The 26,135-nt window shown below is 29.9% G+C and overlaps 1 protein-coding gene across 4 annotated transcripts in view; it reads right to left on the bottom strand.

Moving 5' to 3' along the window:
- Positions 1-1,434: 1,434 nt before the first annotated feature.
- The window catches only part of ssh (Protein phosphatase Slingshot), a 36,090-nt gene continuing 11,389 nt past the window's right edge, over positions 1,435-26,135 (bottom strand). For all 4 annotated transcript variants that reach the window (XM_035080405.1, XM_035080404.1, XM_035080406.1 and 1 more), the window contains 6 exons: positions 25,228-25,387; positions 17,357-17,535; positions 13,835-13,900; positions 7,028-7,222; positions 5,633-5,902; positions 1,435-5,543 (listed from right to left, as the gene is read on the bottom strand). In XM_035080405.1, the coding sequence (XP_034936296.1) occupies positions 2,858-5,543; positions 5,633-5,902; positions 7,028-7,222; positions 13,835-13,900; positions 17,357-17,535; positions 25,228-25,387 (3,556 nt within the window). In that variant the 3' untranslated portion in view covers positions 1,435-2,857. The remainder of the gene's footprint in view (positions 5,544-5,632; positions 5,903-7,027; positions 7,223-13,834; positions 13,901-17,356; positions 17,536-25,227; positions 25,388-26,135) is intronic.

Below are 26,135 nucleotides of genomic sequence, written 5' to 3'. Positions count from 1 at the left end.
TCTTTCCATTCTTAATTCCATTTGATCTTTCATGGACATTCTGAACGCACACATTCTCTGAACAATTATGGGATACAGAGGGTTAAAAAACATTTCTGTCATTAATTTTATTTTCATTTCTCCTATATTAAAAAAAAACAAAAAAACAGAAATGATTCAATTTATGAATTATTATTAAGAAGAAAGTTATTCAACACTACTTAAACTAATCAGTCGTTAAAAAAAAGAAACAGACTCGGTGGAGGAACGTGGCTGTTTTATAGGATTTATTATCATATTTTTCGCTTATCGCTGTTATTAGTTATTTTTCAATGTCTGTTGGAGCCACAATCAACAGAAATGTTCAGATAAAATTAAAAAAAAAAAAGATCATTTACATTTGAAAACGCAAGTTGTAAGTGCATTGTAGATTGTCATAAAATATCTAAGTGTCGATTGAATTTCTCCAGTCTTGAGTAACGAAATAACAACTAGATAGTTACTGAAAACTAGTCTATCACTTATAATTCACAGTTTTTAATTCATACAATGTAATGTTAATGATAATGATACATATAATGGAACAAAATAGATATGCAAGACTTAAACACACGTTTAATATGCAATATTTATACTCATGTTTATTTTATTATTCTCGCATTCACCATTAATACTCACTTATTTGGTTGGAAAGTTAAATAGTATTAAAATATATAATCAGTATCATTTGAAAAAGAAAAAAAATAGCTGTAAATACACTGGAGTTTTATAAAATTGGTCAATTTTTTTTCTATTTATATCAAAAAATGTAATTTTTTGTCGTACGAATATAATTATTTTTTTTTATAGTCATTTAAATAATTTATTAAATTGATAGTCACTTTGACTCCTTCAATGCACGTTCAAAAAGTAATGTTTGAAGTTAAAAACTGCGAAGATAAAAATAAAGAAATTAAAATAAATCAATGCCACTTACAACACTTAATTGACACAACACTTTTACAGTAAATGTTCTTAATAATCAATTATAAGCTGTAAAGTCTATTTAATTAAGATCAAGTTTATATAAAAAGCGACAATCGCAAGAAAGAAGATAATTTATTCATCTACTAATCATCAGCATCATAATTAATAATTACTTTTAATTTTATAAAAATAATAATTGAGAAACAAAAAATTTTCCCGATTCTTATATTTTAAGTATTTAGTCATCTTTGTAAAAATAAAAATTCTTTTTTTTTGTAATTTAATTATCAAATGTTTTCTTTTTTTTATTATATTCATTTTCATTATCATTTTAAAATCCATAATTTCGTTGATATGTTTTTAAAAAATATTTTCATTAATTTCAATACTGTACGTTATTCAAATTTGTTTACAAAAAGAAAGAGTATGATTAGTTTCAGTTCGATTTTTTAATTTTCTTTATTGTTCATCATTTCAAACTCTTTGCAATTTTTTCATTTTGTCAATTTGTTAAAATTTAAAACTAAGCAAGATACAATCGCACTGCAAATATACAATTGAATGATGCATTTGTTCATATAGCTATCGAAGGACACATTTATTCAGCTAAGAATGATGACGTAAACGCGAAGCCGGCGATAAAAGTGGCACAAGTCAAATTATTAGATTAACAAATTTAATTTGTAATAATTGGGAATATACGACAGTTAATAATTAATAATTAATTAGTACCTAAGTAATTAAGATTATAAAGATTAGGATAGTTAACGCGTCATTCTATACACAATCATTCAATAAATTTACTTGTACATCTCTTTTATTATTGTTATAATTAATATTAATATTATTATTAGTTAATGAATATTCGAAATAGATTCTTTTTTTCACACAAACATACACTTTTCTTTACATTTAGCGCACTCTCAAGTGCTTTCTAATCACAATATAGTCCATTTAATTACCTAAATGTTACACAAAAGCTTATGAGTTTATCACTTTTTAATATTCATGAGTTTATCGATTTTATCTTATTTTTCATTATCTCAAAATCTTTCCAGCCCTGATGCATTTCAAAGCTTTGCGATTCTTCACAAAAGGCTATTTTTTGAATTTTATTACCAAATTATCTATGGAAAATATTCAACAATGATGGCGACATTAAAATAGCCTGATAGATAAAACAATTGTCAAGAAACAAGAACAGAAAGCTGGAACACGCGAGCCCCAGACGTTTCATTCACAGCCTGACCGAGTGCTCACCGATATATGACTCTTAATCGTTCTATAGTTGTTTCTATTTTTGTTAGATAAAATTTTATTGCTTTAGATCTTTTTTTGTTCATTTCATTCATTATATTTTTTATCATACATTTTTTTTTCGTTTCCAAAGTACGCCAAATCAGTTAAATAGAATTTAAATAATTACTATGAAGATATTTGTCTTTATCACCACTCTGAATTTATTCAATTATTTATTTAATTTTACTGTTCCATGAGCTCATTGCGGTCAAACGTAAAATTAAATCCAAATCAAATTATAAAAATTCAATGTTTTAATAATCACATAATTTTTTTTTTTAAATGTATTTAATTTTTTCTTGTATCTCACAACCTCAACAATGAGTATTTCGCGATTGCAAATGGCGCTGAAGAGAAAATTATTAAAAAAGATCTTAAAAAAATATTGGAAAATAAATATTTTTATAAAAAATTTGTTGAAATTGATATTTATATAAAATAGATTATTCAGAAACATTATTCAATGACAATATTTCAATAAATTATTGAATAATTCAATTTTATCAAAGACAGCGCTCTTTTTTTTTGAAGATAATTTTCTCTCTAGATAATTCATTCTTCCCAATGGATCAAACATTATTGAAATAATTATTAACAATAAAGATAAGATCCATTACATAGTGTTATAAACAGGACAGTTACTATGCCTCGGTCTGACCTGCAGCCTAGCAAGGGGATGAGTTCTACCATGTTGTTGTTGTTGCTTTTTACTTGCAGCTTTTGCGACAACACTTGCCACTACCGCACTTGGTGAAGGAACAGGTGGCCTCCCAGGTGCCTCAGCACCTTCAGACATAAACACTGAAGAATTAATAATAATTGGTGCTGATCTACGAGCAAATTCTTGAGGAGCTATTTTTGATTTAGCTGGAGGGTGGGCTTCAATAGTATTATCTCGATCTTTGTGCGAACGAAGTTGAATTTCAGATATTTTTTTAGCATCTGGCTTGGCAACTTCGTATTTTCCGACCAATACTTTAACAGAAAGATCCTCTGAACTATCCTGACGATTTCTAGCTTCATGATCCTCATCAGAATGTGCTTTAACAAGTGAATTATCCCGACAAGTTGAAATACTTGTTGATGAGCGGATTTTTGTCTCACTATGTGCAATGACAGGTGAAGAAGGAAGACTCCTGATAATTTTAGAATCTCTTTTAGACCATTGATTATCGTTATTCATTAGGTCACTAGTATTATCAGGACTTTTTTCGAACTTGCTAGATTTGGCTTCAAATTCTTTCTTCAAGTTCTTAACAATTCCTGCCATATTTCTAGGTCCTTCTGACGATGAAGATGATGCTGAAGAACACGGTGGTTCAGGAAGAGAATCATCAACTGACAAACAACGTTTCGTAAAACTTGGTTTATTACTGAGATTCTCCAGAACCATTTTATGGTGCTTAACAGACGGACATTGAGTAGTATTAACAACACACGGACTTGATGTTTCACTTTCAGATCTGCAGGTTCTAAGTAAAGACGAAGGTAAATTATCAGCATCAGTTGAGAGAACCGAAGGAACAGGTGCACTAGTTGATAATCGTCCAATTTGTCTAGTTAATGAGGTAGGAGAGATATCAATGCCTCCAGAACTGTCACCAGATCTATCAGTTTTATGGTGATTTTCTTCAGTAACTGTAGGCGATGAATCTCTTCTTTGAGGTGTTGGAGATGTACTGCATTGAAGTAAAACTGAGTTAAATGGAGGTTCTGATGATTCATCAGACGAAGGCAGTGTTTGAGATTTTTCTTCAGTTTCATTGGACTGAGTACAAACTCTTTTAGTCATAGAAACACCGGTACCTTCTTCTAATTTTTGTTTTGTTCGTTTTACAGTACCTGGATGCCAGGGAATCTCTTCTTTATCATAAGGAAACAATCCTGAAGAACCTAGAAGATCATTTGGGCGCATATCATATGATCCCCAGGAGCTGTTTCTCGATGGCAGAGTTGCCCAAGAACTATGAACTGAGTTATTGTCAAGCACAACAGCACTATCATAACTACTCCATGAACTCTGCCTACTAGGAGATTCTCTTGAAGGTTCTCTTCTTTCTTCTCGATCAAAAAATTTGTCTAATTGTGCGCTAAAAGGATCTCCATCTTTTTTAGGTCGTCGTACAGCTCTAAAATTAACACCTGCCGTCGTTGTGGTAGTTGTTACCGCTGGTGGCGGCAAATCACTTGATATTAAATCACTTGTAACACTGACACTACTTCTAATGTTATTTGAATTGGTACATTTAGCTTCTGTTGAAGCAGTCCAGACTAGACAATCACTATTAGTATTTTTTATTGGCCTTTTGCCATCATTATCTTGCTTATTATCTATTGAGGACCGCTGAGAATTCGAGTAAAGGCCATTTTCCATGACCCTCTCGTTTCCCGGACTCAAAGGCTTAACTCCATCAGCTTCAGACTCTGGAGATGAAGGTTTACTTCCAGCAGCTTCGAACTGATTTGTTAAATTCAAAACTAAACCTCTTCGTCTGTGACCTTGAAAAGATTCTGCTTTACTCTTTTGTTTTCTTCCAGGTGTATCGGGTCCAGGAAGATGAACTATTTGATTCTGGGATACGGAATATGACTGACCATTGTCACAAGGCATTAAAACATTTCTTGTCTCTTGATCAACAGCTGTTTTGATATTCGTTCCACGAAGCAAATCTTCTCTTGTTATTTCCGTGTTTGATGTCTTATCTATGCTTTCAAGTGACTGTGACAAAGGAGCCGGGAAAACATTCTCTACTATTTCAATTCTCGGAGACCAACTTTTAGGCCTTTTTCCGGATTTCTTTAATTCTACGCCTGAAACTTCATTAGTTGTTCCATTTCGAGTATCTATTTTATCTTCCTCATTATTCTCTTTCGTTCTACCAAGCTTTGATGTTGTTGGTGACTTAAGATTTGTATCAGATTTAGATCTCTGAAGCTTTTCTTTGTTTTTCATAGCATCTAAAATCCCTTGATACGTTTCTAGTTGTAGTAAGAAATTATTATTTGGTTTTATACAATTACGTTTCTCTTTTACATGTTTCCAAGCTTGTGAAAAATCCCAGTTATAAGCTTTCATTGCATAAGCTATCACTACTGATGCTGATCGTGAAACTCCCATTTTGCAATGAACTAAAACTTTAGATCCTTCTTTCTTAGCTTTTGTTATGTACTTGAATGTGTCATCCCAATGTTTCAAGAGATCTGTTTTCTCATCATCATATACTCGAACATTTAAGTAATTGAACATCCCTGGGAAGAAGTTGTCTATTTCCCGAGTGACATTTAAAATATGCTTGACCCTAGAAAAAACATTTTAATTAGTTTAATTTGAATATTGAACTAGCCAATTTAAAAAATTAAACCTTGATATTTAACCCAATAACCTTACCCATTCTTTTGTAACTCTTCAAGGTTGCTAGCGTTCCATTCACTACCAAGATAAACGTGATCAAAGATTTCTGTTGGTGAATCCATTTGTCCTAGAATTGTCAGCATTTCTTCATCAATAAATGGTTTAAATTCTCCAAGATCCATATCGAGATCTTCTTCGAGTCTTCCTCGAATGTATTTTGATGTGACTTCATCTAAATCCACTGACATCATGATCTCTTTCAATGTTGCACGAATTACTCGTTCGGTTTCTTCACGTTCTCTTGGCCTGCACAATGATTAATTGTTATTAATAGATCATTTTTGTTTTTTAATTGACAATTTACATTTAAATCTTTATTAAAGTATTCTAAGAATTAGAACTTTGAATTAGATTTATTAATAAATTGATTTTAAATACGTGAAAGTAAAAGTAAATGTATAGTTTATTATTTATGATAAAGAAACTCAAAGTTTTTAATCAAATTCCTAAATATTAATAGAACGTGAAATAAATGAATTTGCGTAGTAATTAGATAGCGTGAAAAAATGTAAATATTTTCAAATTATTTATTGATATTAAAAACAGTTAAATTTTTTTTCAATAAAACTTTTTTATCTTATCATTATTACGCCTCCAAATAGTTGTATTTAATTATAATTCATTTGTTAAAAGTCTTTTGATAACTAGTGTCATTGAATAATATCATAATCAAATGTAATAAATTTTTTTTGTTACAAATTATCAATAACTTGTTTTCATGGTAAAAAAAAAATGAAACAATGAAGAAGTATTTGGCACGAAATTAGTTAAAATAAAAGACTAAGGATTAAAACGGTTTTTAATTTACAATCTAAGTGATGATTAAATTTTAGTAAAGAATAGCTTTAATGAACATTAAAAGACAAATGGAAAATGAGTACTTGAGGTCTATTAGTGTAATAAAATCTAAATGTGTGAGAAAAAAGCTCGTGTGAATTCCGTGTAACGTGAGACTGGAAATAATTGAAGGACGGCTATAAAAGAGTCGTCTGCTCAATTTTACGTCAACAAACTTCTGACTCTTGGGCTTTTGCCAACGTAAATAACAAGAAAACCCAACTAAATTGCTGATTCTTGAGAAGAATCGACTTCTAAAATTTCTTCCGGAGTCTCGTACGTCACATGGAATATCAGATAGAAGTCTAAAGAACTCTGAAGAAACATCTTGAAGTCAACAAATTCATATTTTTCGATTAAACTTTATCACTTCAACAAGCTATTAATCTTCATATTAAGAATGAAACGTTTTGAAATCTTGTGCAGCAAACTGGTTAGTTTATGTAGTGGATTCAATTGATGTTTATCAGAGTGGTAGATCAATTTAAATGATCAAGAGTTGTCCAGGTGGTAATGATAATGATCTAGACTTACTTAGTCCGCACACTATCCGGTGATGGAGGCCTTCGAGACTCGAGATTGTCCATTGCGTGCCACTCGTTGAGGCACGAACGATCACTCTCAATTCGTTGTTCATAGTAACTGACCCAGTCATGTGATAGTCCACCCAAAAAATAATTTTGATCTCTGGCTTTGCTTGAAACCTTGTGCAATGTCTGGAGAGCTGACCTGGAATCAACAATAGGATATTAATCATATTTATTTATCTCCCATTGAACTCTTTGTCAATCCTAGCCATTGAATAATTTTTTCTCCATCTTATGACCACGTGAGTTGGTAATTAGAATTTATTTAAAAATGTCAAATGCAAATTTAATCATTTTATCATAATTTTAAATCTTGGAAAAAAAGATATTTGATAAACTACTGTTAGATAACTACTGTAGCTCTTTAATAAACAAACTAAACTAAGAACTGCAATCAATTTTTTCTAACAAGTAATAACCTAGTACGCATTTGTAATACGATTCATGTAATCAAATATGCTTTCAATAAAATTCTCGTCACAGTATTAATCTCAAAATTAAATGTGATAAAATGTAAATATTCACTATAGTCAAGCTTATTGTTATCGATATTTTCTCGAGGTTACTCCACTATACTTCCGGTTATGAATAGTTTACTTGAAAATCTACATTACTTTGACCTCAACCATTATATATTGTGATGATTATGTTTTTTTATTATTATTACCCACGTTCTTCGGAAAGTCGAATGATAAGTGTAACAAAGAAACGGTTTTTTGACTCAGTTTTATGATCTTGAGAAAGTTGAGGCTGAAGTCCACATTTTATTTGTAAGTGGATAATGGGCTATCGTGATTTCTACCTATGAAAATATATAAAAATAATTTCAAAACAACCTTTCTGTGTGTTAACAAAGTAAAACTAGAGTATTTTATTGTGGCTTATCAGGAATAAATTCGATAACTATTCCTGGAAGATGGAAAACAATGATTCTGACTAATGCAGAAAAATAATCAACAAGAAAAGATAGAGGTTATAATAGGGATGCTGTTTTGATCTCGATTTTTCATGTCGATCAAGGTTGGAATTTACTAACCTTACATTTTTCTCGTCAAATTGTGCGATGTATATTGTTTTTTTTTCATGTAAAAAATATTTATAGAAAGATTGATTGTATAAGTGCAATAATGCAGCCATGACAGCTCGGAATTCGGTGAAAAGTTATCTATTCTACGATTGTTAATAAACTATTAATATCAATTTTTGTTTTCCAATGTGTATACCACTTCTCGAAATATCTCTAATTTTTTTTACATTAAAAAAAACCAATAAAAATTGCATAATTTGACGAAAAAAATTTGAAGTGATTAAAGGTTAATAAAGTCTAACCTAAATCGAATAAGATCGATCTTCTGCCGTTGGTTAATCGAATCAAATTTTAGAAAACAAGATCAAACTAAAATTCCAAAAATAAATACCAAAAACTAAAATAATAATTAATATGTATTATATTTTAATAATAAAATTTCATGAAGGAAAATTAAGAATGTTTTAAACATCTAGTGAGAGCAAGTGAGTACATAGTGATTTTTATAAACATTATAAATTAATATTCACCACAATGTTTTTTAGGTTAGGTTGATTGTTTATCAAAAAACGTCATCAATTTACGTTCACTGGTATGCGAGGTCAAATCATATGCGTTAAGATATAGAGAAGTAGTATGTATAGTTAAAAAAAGTAAAGACGATTGTTAAAGACGATCTCTCGATGCTACGATAAATCACTGCCATGGAATCCTGAGTTTTGCTTGCTGGTACTTATGTACTCTGTTCAGAGACTAGTCGACCTTGGTGAAGAGGAATGACGGAGAATGTGAAAAGCTGTGATGTTTAAGAAGTCTGAAAAAGGGAGTCTCTAAGAAAAGATCCACATGATAGAATATATGAGATAATGTGGGAAAATAATTAAATAATTTATAAAAAAAAAAACATCAAGTTTGAAGATTTCTAGAGATATCATTTGATATTTATATAAAATAACAGCTAAATAAATACTCTTACTGTACAGGTGACAGCAATGAGAAGCTGTGAGTTAAGTTGAGAAAGGAATAATCAAAAGATCTAAATAGCAAGTGATCTTTAAATGATACTATTGCAGAGTCTGCTTCAGATGTGATTTCTTGATGTGAAATAACTACTTGAGAGTATAAATAATGATTAATAATAGATACTTGAAAGGATAATAGATTAAATAATAAACATATGTCAACAAGATAATCAAATTAAAAAAAAAAAATTATTTATTCTCCACAATTTTCTAGTTTATGGATAAAAATGATTTCTAGCACAGATTATTGATGATAAACAACATTCAACATCTTTATAATAAATGAAAGAATTGTTTGTCTTTATCAGTAGTTGAAAAAGTTGATCTAGAGGCTTAAGATCATTGGAGAAATATGAAAATTTCTAGTTTCTTGTACACGTTTTACCCTTTGAGTTCAATTATGCACTATTCATTTTAATCTAAGTATGAAGATTAAATCAGAAGTAAAGTAGTCATGTTAAGTCAAAGGGTTAAGTAGAGAAAATAGATAAAGATATCAAAGAAGCTTGCAGAGATAAATCAAAACTGATTGATCAAAGGTGCCAACAAATCTCAGGATTATCATGATTCAGATTCTAGAATTGACTCATGACTTTAACGATTTCTCTGCTCTATTATGTATCTTCACAGTCACTCATATTATTTACAAGTATAGCCACTTCTTCAGTAGGGAGTGGTTTTAAATCAAGACAAAGGAGATCGTCTTCGAGTTATGTTACTTTTGCTTCCTTTTCTCCAAGCGTGACACGACCTGTCCTGCCACTTTGCGGCTACTTTCACCTGATTTCCTCTCTCTCTCTCTCTCATCTTACTCATCTGATCTCTGATCTTAGAACTAACAATATAGATTAACTACATACAGCCAAAATGATGGTTCGAACATCAACAACTTGTTGGTACTCTAGATAATTTATCAATTCATTGCTGCTAAGTTTGTTCTGTTATCCTGATGATTATTTCATCTTTTCTTTGCTTTCATAAAAAAAAAATTATCATAAAATCTCTACTGGTAAACATATTTATATTTTTTCATTTGATTGAGTGAATTTACATTAATAAAAAGAGAATATTAAAATTGATTAAATTCAATATTTAGTTGACTTAATCTTGTTGATCGAGTAATGAGTTAAGTCTTATTGCTTTTGCTAAGTCATGCTTGTGTAATAACTTTAACTGAATTAAATGATGATATTACTGTACCAAACAATCTGCAAGGCCTCAATAATAATATGACAGCTCTTCTTACAGCTTTTTAAAAACCGCAAGAATGTTGTAGGCAAAGCCAAGATAAGAAGAGTATGGATATAAAGTAACATGACTGCTGCTGCTGTTGCTACTGAGTTGCTAGCTCAACACTGCAGGCTATTCTCGTCTCTTCGAGGTCTTTATGACCTCGCCAAAAGTCCATTTCTCTTTCTTTTATGCATCTTTCATTTCATATTTGCCTATCAAGTATTCCAAATCTTTTTTTTTTGTTCTCATACTTTCTTCACTTTTAGACACTTTCAACAGCACTATTGAACTGATTTTAATGTAATAACAACATCAAAGGTCAGTGGTATTGTAATAAATTTTTATTTGAGTTTTTTGATGGTATTTTTATGAATGTAAAGTTGATGGTATCAGAGCAGAAAAATGAAATAACACACTTAACTTGTAGCTCACGAGTTTACTTAACTGCTTGCATGCACGTTTGAATAACTTTTTAAGAATAGTATATAGATTCGAGCGTAGGAATCGACAAGTCTGTTAGTGAAGAAAAGTAGGGGTGTTTGAACGAAGAGTGACGAATGTACAAGGGATCCATATATAGACTTGGGGAGTTGGTGCTTTTTTCGTAGGATGATGTAGGTGTTTTACTAGGCGTTTTATGCACCTGTGCAAACTTTTTTAATTATCGGAAATAAAATTTTCACCATTTGACAGCTTGACAACTTGTAGTGTTCTCTAATGTAATTGCTGGTCTGCTATTCATGTAGGAACTAATGAAGCTATCAAAGAGAAGACATTCATTCTGAGATTTTAATTTAAACTAACTTATTTTAGACCAAATTTTTCAATGAGTTTTTTTGCACTAAAAATATTGTTCTGATTTAGAAATTGATATTGATTTGAAGTTCAATATATTGACTCTATTTGAACATGCAGTTTTGCTCATTTTTCAAAAAATTGGTTAAAGAAACATTGATGGCTAGTGTTATTGTTCCTACATTGATGCCTAAATATTTAATAGGTAACTCAGTAAATAATTAATCGAAAAATATTTGTATAAATAAATAACTTTTGATAATTAAAGTTCAACTCGTACGATTTTTGTAAATTGGTAATTTACTCCCTTGCAGAGTTGGTTTCTTTTCCAGGATTAAAAATAAATAAACATAATATAAAGATTTAGTTGATACGAATTTTAAATCAACAATAGAGATTCAAAAATGGATTAGCTAGAGGGCAGAGGGCAAAAAAATGTATGAGAAAACGGTATACCCTTGCTAACCTTGCCTCTAGACATATCATTTCTTTTCAAAATTCATCGTCGTCTTTCTTCTCCAACTGCATGATGATGTTCCAAGAAAATAATCATGTATTCACTCGTTAACTCGTGACCCGGATAGAGTCAAATGATGCTAGACACTTAGACCTGCTCTTTGCAAACTTCTTTTTACTCATGTAACCTCCTTTGAGGAAACTTTCGATCGACGTTGCTAGCGTGGGTTCTTATATATTCTCTCCCAGACGTCGTCATAGTCGCCGCAATGTCTCTGAGTGACTGTTGGGTGAATGGAACTCACAACCGGCTGACCCACTGCCCGTCCAGATTTGTACTAAATTGTATCTACATTTATTTTCTTTTTTTTTGCTAACGTTAAGCTGTTTTTTTTGAAGTGATTCCAGCTCATCGAGTTGTCATTTTAAACTGTTTATGACCAGTTGTAGAATTTTTTGGTGATATTAATCTATTGACGCCCACAGGAAAGATGTTAACTCAGCACAAATATAAAATTGTGAATTTTAATCATTCAAAACAAACTAACAATTCAGTTTAAAAAAAGGTTTTTAATTCAATCAAATAAATAGAAGATTCTGATGTATAATTTTAAAACAAGTCGTAAATTTTTTAGTTTATGGTCAGTACGTTGATGACTTTGCTAAGTTAGTTTTTCGCCCTTGTTGTAGGATTTCGTTTTGTTTGTAAATAATTATTTGTCGGTTTGATGAATGGATACATCAGGGCTCAGGTGCAGATCAACTGCTCTGGAATTAATTTTCTAGACTTATCGAGCTTGCAATACAAAAGACAATTTAAATTGAACAAAATGTGGCTTCTTAATAGACACCAAATATTCACATGATCAGATTATAATCCAATGAATAAAACTGTGTATAGACTATTTTAATTAATTGAAGGTCAATTGAAATTGATTTAAATACCTCTTAAAATGTTGTCAATGTCCTATACTGCCATTCTAAATCATCTATTTTAGAAAAAAAATATCACCTAGTGACATTGAAAATGTTTCTTGATATTAACCTTAGACTTTGTTCAAATAATTTTAGGTTATCATTTTATAAGAATAATTGAGCTCAATTTAATGAATAGTTATATTTAAAAGCATTTGTAGATACTATAAAATCGACTGATTATAAAAGCAAAGAAATTGTTTGTGAAAACAAAATTAAATGTCTATAATAGTTAAAATATTTTACAAGGAAAATAGAGACATTTTTTTTATTGAATTAAAGCATTAAACATGCTTGATAAGAATAAGTTATTCTAAAATGAAATGTTCATAATTTAACACGAAATAAATGTTTTAAATATCCACTGAATTTCTAATTAAATATAATAATAATTAATTATAAGTAATTATAATCGTTATTAAATTCATAATAACAATATGAATCAATTGGTTGAGTTTCAGTCAATAACAATCAACTAACAGTGATGATAATTAATAGGATATCTTGGCTCCAATTATTGAATTGCTAAAATAAACGACCGATCTCGCCAGTGGGTTCTAAAGCTTATATGACCGATCATTTAACACTTCATTACTCTATTTAATTATTCCATTTATTTATAATATACCAGGTGAATTTCTCATCATCATATTTAGAACATACATCCACGAAATGAAATTATTCACTCATATCTGAATCAATCCAACTGTGTAAAACATTATAAACAGTTTTAAAATGAGAGAATGATTTTCCTTAATGACCTCCTCTGACCCTCGTACCCAAAATAATGAACTACCTTGCAAATACATTGGCCTGAACGTTATCGCGCCCATAAATGGCGCGGGCGTTGGTTCGTAGTATAATACCCCACTCTTGTAGATGAAGAAGCCACGTGGTAGTGCTGATGGTAGTGGTCATCGTCATCATGCTACCTACCAAAGAAGCTTCTCCAAAAATAGGATACTGAAGCTGGCTTTTGAGTCCATCAAAAGCTCGGTCGATCATCGAGATTTAAAAATAAATAAACTCATCAACAAGTTAATTTTTTAGTTGATTAATAAATTAATTATTTATGAAAATTAAGTAAATAATATAAATAAATAATTTTAAAGTAAGATATAAGTGGATAAATAAAATTAATGTACTGTTACAAACATTGATATGATAAAATAAGATTGTTGATGTAATTGATTGCATTTCCGGATAATTTTTATGATTATGTAAATATAAATTGTCGAGTACTTACCACATTGCTTGTACGGAGACAGGCTTGAAGATATGCTGACGACCGCATACACTCACACTGAAACCTCTGAAAGCAGATGAAAGTAAAACCGGAAATAAGAATCATTCATGTGTGTAGGTGTTTTTTTATTTAATGGCTAATCAACAAATTGTGCTTTAATGACCTAAGGAAAAGGTTTTTTCATTGTTGATTAGGTAAGACAATATTACTTTATTACAATGTTCAATTATTTACTGATTTCTCTTGTTTTTTTTTTTACATCACTCTCCATGGAAACTCTCTTTTCTGTGGCTTTAATCTAATTTCCTTTATGGTATGATAAAAAAGTCATTTGCAATTGATTTCGTAGTGTGTTTAAACCTGAATTTCTACTATTTCATCAAGTTTATATTATTTCAATAAAATCCTTTGATTTTTGCAACGTTTGTTTTTTTTATCTAAAAAAATTTCTCTATTTGTTCTGCTTGATTTGTGAATAAGAATATCAATATTTTAATGTATAATAACGCGTGAATGAGTTATAAATTTATTTATTCAATTCGAAGAAAAATATTTGATAAATAAATTTCAGTAATTCAGTGGAAAATAAGAAAATTCTTCCAAAAGACATTAAATAAACATTTACTTGCTCCAATAACTCACTGTTCATAATTAAATATTTTTACATTTACTCAAGTACCAAGTTTTTTTTATCTCAACATCTGAACATTCCAAACACTAGATATATATTTATGAAAAAAAAAAATATTTACTCGAACGAGTTAATTTGATTTTTCCATTTTTAGTAGCACTTTGAAGTTAAAAACGCGATTTTCACTAAAAATAAAATCGGGTCATTTGTTATTATAAAATAAAAAATAATTTAAAAAAAACTCGATAGTGTAACCTGGTAATTTATATGTAAAAATTGTGTACAAAATTGCAAAAGAATCGGCGCATTAGATTTTTAGTCACAGCGTACATCGCAAAACAATTTTTTCGTCATACCCGCGCGGAAAGTTCATTTTTCCATTCGAGAGAAATTGAATTCCCCACACAGGTAAGATGAAAAATTATATTCAGTTCTAACTGCACAATTAGATTTTCTTAAACCATGTGTAAAATTATGTAGTTTAAAATAGTCTACTTTCCCTCCCTAGGTGTGAAATACACTATTTTCGAGACATCTGCGGAGATTTGGCGCCAACGGCTTATTTATTAATATTTTGCAATAAAAATTTAGGAAAATATCGTTCAGATAGTGTACTATTACATAGAAATTATTTAGATATACCACCATTACTCATATTGTCTAAAAAAAATTCCTGAAAATATGCTTTTTTTCTTCCGAATTAACTCTACTTCCCCATTAAATAATTTTTTTTAATAAAAATTATTGATAAACAAAAATTAATGAAAGTAAATATTGTGTATAAAAATTTTTTATTAATAAATAACATAACTTTTTTTTCTGAATGCATTTGAAATATATGAAAGTAGGTGTGTATATTAGCACAGTCTCCAGTTGTTTCATATCATAAACCAATATTTCAAAGGCAAAAAAAATTCATAACTGAAAAAGCAAATTTTTCTCTCTGAATGGGAACAAGATATATTAGACTCATTGATTCTCTAACATGTGAAGTTAACATAACTAACGATTGCATTGAATTACGACGCCATCAGTTGCATCGACTCACAGGCTAATTACAAACTCACGCGCACACGTTACATAAAGGAGCGTTATGCCAAGCATTGCGCGCACTCCACGGGGGTCACGTGTTATAAACCAGCTTGCGAATATTCTGCTGTGTGATACGTCTATTGAATAGATACAATATAAAAGAGTGAACCGCATTGGTATATAATAAAACCTATAAGACTTTCACAGAAATATGAGATTATTTGATCCGTATGGATGAATTTAAACAAATAAAAATTACTTTTTTAATTTTTATAACCCGTAAAGATAATAAAAATGAACAAAAAACAGTCAGGGGCTTGTAGTGAGAGATGATGATAAACGATAAAGGTGAGAAATAATTTTTAAAAAAAATTCCAAATGTATTATAGAATCATAAAATATTTTCATCGTTGAAGAATGCTGGTGCATCGATGAATACTAACGCAGAAGTGAAGAGAAAAACGTGTGTGCTAGTCATTTACACGTCTATACACGCATAGGATGGATGGTGAGTGAGGCATCAGCCATGTATATACACAACTAAACCATGACGATGCTGAAGAATGGAAGAAACGGAGCATCCTGGGGTTCGTTGACATCAAGCGGAACGCAAAGTGACCGGCGCATTCATTTTCTTTACTCTCGTTGTGCCACTAGTGCCTCTTGATGATTCTTATTCTTATTTATTGACCCTTTTTTTGTTTTTATTCATCAATAGAATCCACTTTTATTTCTTTGTCAGGAAATTTTTTTGTTATATCAATTTTTAATAATTAATTTGATCATTGAAAAAATTCATGACGCCAATGTAAGACTAAAATACTTGTCACGTTTCTGACAACTTGATTATTATTGAATTATTGGTCATTGGAATTCATATGATCCATGGGCCAGACATAAAAGGTGTATGCATTTTTTTTTTTAAAAGGTAAATAAAATAACTTTGGCTTTCTTTGAATTAATTTGCTAAATCCAAATATTTAAGTCATTTTTTTTTTTAAGTGGCTCATTTAAAAGTTATAAACAATTTTATTGTTTGAATGCGTTTTTTAGCTAAACTATGGGATACAGAGAAAAATTGTTTGAATAAGAAATAATCCTCGTTCCAAGAAGAACAACTTTTACATACATTATTTTTACTCTAATCTCATTATTTTAGAAGCTATGAATAAAAAAAAGGAATTCATCAAAATAAAAGGTATTGATGTGGATTCTACAATAAACCTTAATTTCCACTGATGATGATTCTTCATCATAAAAAATGACGTGTTTTAATTAACGTTATAAATATAAATTTTACTATACATCACTGCTACAATACAAATGTATGCATCAGATTGAAGAATATTGGAATACATCTGATTATACCTAATCAGTATAACTTCTCTCATAGACCATTCAACAATGCTTTATTGATTGATCGATTGGTCTAACAGATGACAACTATTAGAGTGATAAAGGAAGACTATTATTCAACCCACTTTTTATAAGTGCTAGTAATGAATCAGCTATCAATACTTTCTCGTTGATACTTTGCTGAACCAATGCAAATTTTATGACAGATAAATTAAAATATCCTAAATATGTATTATTATTATTAGGTTATATATGATGTTATGAAACTATATTATGAGTTTTCTCAATAACAAATTTGCAGAAAAAACCAATAGCCTGTTCTTATTTCTCAATCTTGAATCTGATTCATGATTAAACTTGAAACATGAAAATGCTAATGAATAATTTCAAGTGATTAATCAAATTGCAGGTTTGTTAATAAGTTTATTATGGTGATAAGGATAACAGGAGTTGTTTCTTGATGGGTGGGGAAGAAATGAAACAACGAAAAAAAATAGACTCACCCATCGCCATCAAGTGTTATAGCTGTATCAGCTAGAACCCGAAGGACAAGCCCAACAGTTGCTTTTGCATGACAGTCGATACCAAGTAGACAACTCTCTTCGGCATCCTGTCGTCCATTACAAGACACTACCACTAAGTAACGTGTTCTTCCCGGATGTACAGATTCAAGCTTCACAGCCTACAAAAGAAAATAGTTTACACATCATTAGAAAACAGATGCATCATCTGCAAAATCATAAAAATGTCGCAGGAAGTATGTATACATTATACCTACATCAATTCGATTATTCTACACACTTTCATTCAACAGGATTTCCTGGTTTATACTATTTTTCTCCAACTATCTATCTTTCTCTTTCCTTCGGTTGTCGAGAGGAAATCTCGTATCATGATAAACAGCATAAGATTATTATTAATCGACCGTAAAACTTATTTATTACTCACGGTTTTTGTTCAACTATTTCCTAATTCCGCATTGAAAGTTATAAATTAAGGAAACTGAAAGTGATTTCAGGATTTGAGAAACTTTTTTCGCCATATCTTGGGAAAAATGTCATGAAACATCATGTTATTGGTGGATAAGTCAAGGAAAAGATATTTCCTGAAATAATAATTATCAACAACCACCTCAGGGTCTATTTCATAACCTAGAAGATAATCCAATCTCCAATGATGTAGAAGTGGATGAACACTTGGTTCAAAATTATCTATCATAATTCAATAGACTTATGAGTCATCAAGATTTATAATATCTACATTATAATAATTATATAATTTATTAAATAGATAAAGAAAATGTAAGCTTCAAAAGTATTATGTTGAAAAATTGAAATTGACTTTGCAATAGAGGTAAGATTGATTTATGGTGATCAGCTTTGTGTGAGCTAAGATGAAATATTTCTCTAATAAGAATATTTTTTCCTTCATTTCTATCAAGTCTTCAGGTAAATATATTTTTTAGTATACCAAACAATTAATGAATAGCATATTTTCACCGCTGGTTTCACTATAATAATTTGGAATACATAAAAAAAATGATTCCCAACTGTAGAAACCTTGCAGTAAAATTACCACTTCTAATCTATTATTAATTTCCTCTAGAAAGAAATTTTTGCTTGTTGGAAATTACTTAATACTTATCAACACTTCTGATAGTAATATTCATCATTCAACCATAAACCGTTATATTCATTATAACTTGAAACGATAATGAAGTGTTATATAAAACATAAACATCTAATTGCGATATGTTTTTAAAATTATTTTTTATCATTGTGTATGAAAAAGATTATACCAGAAATATTATTTCACAGACATGAACAGAATAAGAGTTATAATTGAACAACTATACCTTTTATTATTACTAGGCATCATAAATTAACATTTTAACTAAAAAATAAGAAATAATTCATATAATTTCTTAGATATTCTTACTCTCCTAGCTGAATAATATTTTGCTGAGGTTTTCCTGATAGGTATCAAGATCAGATTGGTTCAGTCTTATTCATAACAAAAACTTGATTTCCATAACTTCAATTTCCATTTCATGTTTTTCTTAATTAAAAAAAAGTGTGAATAGTTGATATATTTAATCATATTGAAACATAAAAAAATAATTGAGTGTATTAAACTAAATTTTGTAGGTGAGGAAATTCCCTTAATTGAACTAAATTTTAATTCGAAGGATAAAAAAAAATTACGAACTAATATTCCTAGTTAATCTAGCTTTGTATTCAGCTCCAAATTTTAGTTGATCCAACTAATCTTTTCTCTTTCAGTATATAAGCATTCAAAAGCAAAGAATAAGTTAATAAAATAAGTAACATAACTATAATTTTATCTAAAACTGCGAGAGCTCTAGATGTTTAAATAATATATGATGACCAATAAAAGTACCAGATGAATTTTCTTTGAAGTTTTAATCCACAAAATAAACATCATCTGTTGAAAAACGATTCTATTTATTAATATCTAATTATTAATAAGCTTAAAAATATTTTTTTACTTGCTTTACCGCGAGTGCAATGATCGCAAAAAGTCCAAAGTCGATGCTCCGTGTACGTAAATATCCTAAGAGTGTACCAGCGTATTCTTGAAACCAACAGATGCAGTTTTCTATACCGTACATTCGACGGGTTGTTAATCATCTAGTCAAACGACTTCCCGCTTGCGATTAATGACTGGCTACTGATCGTGTCTGACATCCAACATAACTGGCATCAATATAATGTTCGGATACTTGGTGTAATTAAATAAATTAACAACAAGTCGCGAGATCTTTTATACTCTCACTTCTATATATTTTGGCTTAACTTTCCTTTTCTTTCATCGCTAAATGGACTTATCATTCAAGAAAGGCTTTGAAAGGTATAGCAAAAAAAAAAAGCATCTCATAATTAATCTAATCTATTGATCAGCTAAAAATTAATTACTATTAGCGCTTGTCTTATTAAATTATTCCTTAAAAAGTAAAGCGGGACATGACAATGATTCCTCAGTCCTCGTAACCTCTAAGCATTTAAGCCTTTTAAATAGCTAATTAACTTGCCTACGCCTTGTGGCTTTATTCGTGACTAAATGCAGGACCTATTTTCCATACGCCCAGATATTTACGTGTCATCAGAACAATGACTATAGAAACGCTCTCAAAGCATTCTTTTTTATTCGATAATTATGCCGTCGAGAGGCTACTCGATGTCAAAATATTAATAAAATAACCATTCATACATATTCCAAAATAACTGCTCTCAATTAGTAACGTTTGTCTTCAGTCAACAACTATTTTCAATTTGCTAACAATTAAAATGAAACATTGGTAGAAATTGTCAAATTGTGACAAAACAATGAGATTTGAATATTTTTTCATTTTTAGTGCATTAGATTTGAGTTACAACGTACATCACAAAACAATTTTTCCCTCCCTAGGTGTGAAATGCACTATTTTCGAGACATCTGCGGAGATTTGGCGCCAACGGCTTATTTATTAATATTTTGCAATAAAAATTTAGGAAAATATCGTTCAGATAGTGTATTATTACATAGAAATTATTTAGATATACCACCATTACTCATATTGTCTAAAAAAATTCCTAAAAATATGCTTTGATTTTCTTCAAATTAAACGACAAAAAAAATTGAAACTTGATTGTTAATAATAAAGTGTTATATTATCATGTAAATAATGAGGATATTCTTAATTAAAAAGCTCATCAAAGTTAATGTATTGAAATATTATTTTTTTTCAGCTCAGAATCGGAAGTAAAATGAACGCCTCCATGAATAATACGAGACATAAGAGAAGAGTAAAGATGAAAGTAATCGCCCACATGTACACAATTTGTGATAATAATAATCCTACTTAATTTCGACAAAATGTATTATTTAGAAAGTGAAATCCTATTTATCTACATCCTACAATGATTTGCAGAATTTAGAATAGAGATACAAGGACAGTTGGAAAGAAAAGCCAGACAAGAGATCTATTTCTCATTGGAAAATTAGCATTACATGGTTTGATGGAATTAGAGACGCAAAAGTCTTGGTGAATTATAGTGCATCAGTGAAGTTTAAAAGGTATTTATTCACTTATTTAATATCTATTTTAATGCCTTCGAAAAAAAACTTGGAAAAACATCAACAAATATAAATAACAAACAGGAAATAATTTTTTCTCTTGGAGATTATAAAAAAGTGTTTGTTAAAGACTTCTTTCTAAATACACCTGCCGAATAATAGCATGTTGCACTTTTAGTAAAACTGACTTTACCACAAACATCTATTGACCTTTATGATAGAAAGTCTGATACATCACGAAATAAAATCCTACATAATTTCTACATACTGTCTGTCATTTTTAAAATATTTGACATGAAAATGATCTTAAATATTTTTTATCCATTGCATGCTTAAAATCATCAGAAGTCATTTACATCTATAACCTCCATATTAATTATATTAAAAAATACCTTGATGAATCTTTAGTTAGATGGGTATAAAAAAAACTTTGAAGTTAAAAGTTGGAAATAAATTTGATGAAATCTTGATATTATCTTTGTCTGTATTCATTAATCTTTCAATCGAGTTATTATGGAAATTTTTTTTATTAATGAATTATTGGAAACTAATAATTAATTACTTATTAATGATGGAGAAGAAGAGTCATTAGATAATAAAAAAACATAATCGATCATGATTACAAAAAAAATGATATAATATTGCTGAATAAAAGGATAATTAATTTTATTTATTATTAATTAAAATTTATTTTTTGATAATAATTTATATGAATATATATCGATTTATGTCCATTAAGAGAAATATTTCATTAATTCTACTTGATTTTTTAAATGCCTACAAATTTTATGTAGTCTACCATTTTTTTTTGTAATTTTATCAACTAAAATAGTACTTTCTACTACTTTCTTTAATAATTTTTACTAGATTTTAAAAATAAATTTTTCTCTAATCCTAATAGTCAAATTTACTAAATAATTTTCTCAGTGATAGCATTTTTCCAGTTTCCATCATAAAAATTCCATCATCATTTCAAGGGTAAAAATGAATGCCAAAACATGATAGACCTAGGTCATAAATATTCCTTTGTTTCAACAAAATTAGGATGAAATGAAATCGAATGTATAAAATCTGCAGCTGCGAGATTATTTTCTATCGAATCAACGAGGTCACGCCTACATCATTCAATACATAAATCCATGTCGTCTGGGTTGGCATCAATACGGAAGTGTTTCCGCGAACGCACCCACGTGTTCTGTTGAACATCCAACATGGCAATGGGAGTGATATGAAAGAAGACTGGACGCTAAAAAGGTGTATGTAACATCTCTTGATATTTCCGAGGTAGATCATGACTTGGCACTCGTGGCAACTTTGATGCTTGGGGCATAACTCGCTTAGTCTGTAAGATAACATCTCCAGACGGTCGTTCCTCTTGACTCGCTCTTTCACTTCAGCTTCTATCGACTTACCGGGTTTCGCGGATGGTTTGCAACCAGTACAAACACACAAGCAGGACGTATATGACGAGCGCAGCCGCGTTACGCATCCTCGGATGAGTCGGGAAAGCTGAAGAGTCTAATGGGAGCCGTAAAGCCTATAAAAGACAACCGATGAGTGCATAGGAGGGAGCGGCCGGTCTAGGACGAGCTTGAGAGTAGAGTCCAACGTTCGACTGAGGCCAACCGGTCCAACCGGGCTCTTACCAATAAGAAACGTGCGAAGATGAACTTGCGACAAAAAGTCCTGATACTACCAACCAACAACTGGCCAATCTTTTGTGCTAAGGTTTTCTTTAAACTCATGAAAATTCAATGAATCGACCCAATTTTTACTCTTAACACTCATTGAAAGCTTTATTCTATCAAGAATTCATACAAAAACGTTGCTTTTTATCTATCTACTCGGCATTGAGACTAAAATTATCTATATATTCCGATCGAATCATCGTGTTTACTTATAGGATGATGATTTCATGTAATGAAATTATAAATACCAATAATCATTGTTCAACTTGCCTTGATTTCATTTTTTTCATTCAACAAGCAAGCAAAATAACATGAGTTCATTCATTATTTATTTAAAAAATACTATTATTTATAATTTTTTTGAGAATACCTAGAGTTCAAACTGTATTTGATGAAAATAAATTGAATACAAACATTTTTCTAGAAGATTTAACTGAGTAAGTATCAACTGTAAACTAGAAACAAGATGGTATTGTACATAAAATAGTGAAATGTCATGGAATATCGAGTATCGATCTGACTCCTCTCGTGAAATGGAGATAGAAGGGCAAAGAAGGTTGCTGTGGTTTTAGATCTGTGTACCTGTAGCTCTTGAAAATGAGGCCACCAGCTTGGATCTATGTGCAATAGTGCAAATGTTGGATGTTGGATTCCAGAAAGATTTAGTGATGTCTATTCTTATCCATGTGAAAGTCTTTTTGGAGAAGACAATCTTTGTTATTTCAATGAAAGTGAATTATTGATGAGACTGCACTTTAAACAGAAAATGATATTTATATTATATATACCTACAACTCTAATGATTTCTTTTTACTTGTGTCATGTTTCTCTGTTTTCAGTTCTTTTTTATTTGTGCTACAAGTTAAAAGTAATTTCTCTTGAGTACCTAACACTTGTCGAGAAAACAAATATGAGTGAAGGTATAGAATATTTGAAATAAAACCAACCAGTGAATAGATGACAGAATGACCACTTATTCTTGTGAAAGTGTCGCAACTGTAATCCTGTCACAGAGCAATGCGCATCGTCAAGAAAGAACGAATGAAAGTTTGTCTAAAATTACTAGAAAAGTCAGTCCACTCTCTTCAACATGATAGAAATATGTATCTATTTATTTTTTTATTGTCATTTTATTATGTAGTTTAACTGTCAGAAAGAAAAGCAAGCTCTTAAAAGAAAAAACAAAGAAATTAGGAAAAAGTTTCTGAGAAAAAAATGTCATTTAAATACTAGAAAATGTATGAGAAAAAGTACCTTTTGATCTAGACATATAAAAAATGAATAGACTTCATGGTAACTGAACTGAAACAAAAGTTCATTGGCTACATTTTATCATTTATCTTTTCACTTATTATTCACACATTTTTAGATAATTTTTAAAAATTTCTGATCAGATGTCTGTTCTAATTTAACCAACCAGTATGGTAATAGGACACTGGTCTGTATTAGTATATCAACCTACAGTGTATTGTCATCTAGAATAACGCATTAATGCAGAACAGGATCCAATTTAGACAATCGGATATCAAATAGTATCTCACAAAATGAACTGTATGAAAATTGGGAAATTGAATAAACATATAATTTAGTTTATTCATTAATTTAATGTGATAATAAAAAGCTAAATGACATTAGAGTTGGTGAAATGATGGAATCCAAAGTGGAATACCTTTCAATACTTTTCAAAACACTTTTAGAGCAGTCAATAATATAAGACTTCACTTTCACTTGAAGTAATTATATCCAAACAACTCTCATCAACGAGTGTTAAGTCTTTGATTGATAATGAGTTATCAACACAGTTATTTGAGCGAAAAAAATTGGTCAACTTCAGAATGAGAGACATAATAAGCTGGAAACTCGTATATACCTTCATTTTAGCACTCTAAAAATTGTCTCATAAAATCTCGTGTCTGCATCGTAAGTTATTCAAGGTCATAAAGGCCACAAAAATCAGTTTTTTGCGATTATCTCGATTTCTATTGCTCTAATGATGTTAGCATCTATTATCAAAATTGTCGAGCACCAAATTTGCGACTGATTTTGTTTTTAACATTTTTTCATACGGTCAACCGTTTTTGAGATAGAGGGCGCAGTCTGTTACCAAGATGTAGCTATACCTGTGGAATTGAAGATAATTTTCAATTTGTTGTGGAGACAATGAGAATAAATTGTAAATGATTTTAATAATCATTTTTTCTTGTACTGATGTGATGATTAATAATCAGCTCAATATTATCAGGATAGCCAGGAAGTTTAATAATTTAGTCTTCTAAACAATAAGATATTTCTCTCTAGCAGAGAATCCTGTGGAGTAAGTTATTGCGACAAATGTCTAAATTTATATTCAGAGTAATCTGAAAAGAATCCAAACTACAAAAGAACTATGTAAAGTCAATGACCATCAATAAAGTGCATTCTAAGTCGCATAAATAAAACCAAAGGAATTCCTAGTAGTTTTATTTTCTATCTTTGTACTAGTGAGTGAAATTAATGATTTTCAAAATTACTTTTGATTATGATTTTAGATGAAATATTTCTCAACGAACATTTTTATAATCAATATACAATTTTTTTGTTGACTTTTGTTCCCCTTGATATCTACTCACCATTTTTAGGGTCTCCTCAGGTCTGAGCAGGTAAAACATGGACTGCAGATGCTGCTGAATGTCACATCCTGCTGCTGATACCCTTCTTGATGGTCTGGCTCTCTCATTGGGCGGTAAAACCAATGCAGCTCCTTTCCCCGCGAAGTAACACTCACTCAAACTATATCAAAGTCAAAGAAGAAGACAACAATGAATACAGGTATAAAGGTATTTTCAACAAAAATTTTACAACTCCAAAAAAATAATCAATAAAGTGATTTTAAAACTCTAGTTTTCATCACACCAGTAAACAATTATTTTTTCAATGTAAAAAAAAACTGTGTGTGCTGTTATTGATTTCATATTAGATGAATATTTATGAGAATTAAATAACACAAATCATTTCTTGATTAAAAAGTTTCAAATTGGAGTAATAAATCGATTGACTTTAATTAAAAATGACAAAATGAAATATGCTTTGCTGTATAAGAAATAAATACACTCAATTTGATGGAAAATTAATTGAGACAGACATTTCACTTGATGTTATAATGTAAATAATTATTCAAACATTTCAAAAATTATATCTATATTATGAATTAGTGTTTTTAATTTGTTACACTTAATTTTAATTATGAATTAATTTTTAAACAATTCATTTTTAATAGTGACTAGTTTATAATCATTTTAATCCTTCATTATTAATTCAAATTTCTTAACGACCTGAAATTATTTATAAATTATCTTAGTTCGTAGCTACAAGAACATTTAACTGTAATTAAGCACTAGGTCACAGTAACGTGCATTTACTTCAAGTTGTTTTATTTGTATATTTAAATAATCTCCACTTTAACTGGTTCCACAGGAGAATATAATGCAATTCCGAGAATTGTAATTTTCTACGATCATGTAAATGATCTGTGTACAGT

The sequence above is a fragment of the Chelonus insularis genome, unplaced genomic scaffold, assembly GCF_013357705.1.
Source record: "Chelonus insularis isolate UGA/USDA-ARS -01 unplaced genomic scaffold, ASM1335770v1 contig_279_pilon, whole genome shotgun sequence".
Classification (NCBI taxonomy): Eukaryota; Metazoa; Arthropoda; class Insecta; order Hymenoptera; family Braconidae; genus Chelonus; species Chelonus insularis.
The sequence above is the reverse complement of the archived record's forward strand: the minus strand, read 5'-3'. Positions and strand labels throughout refer to the sequence as shown.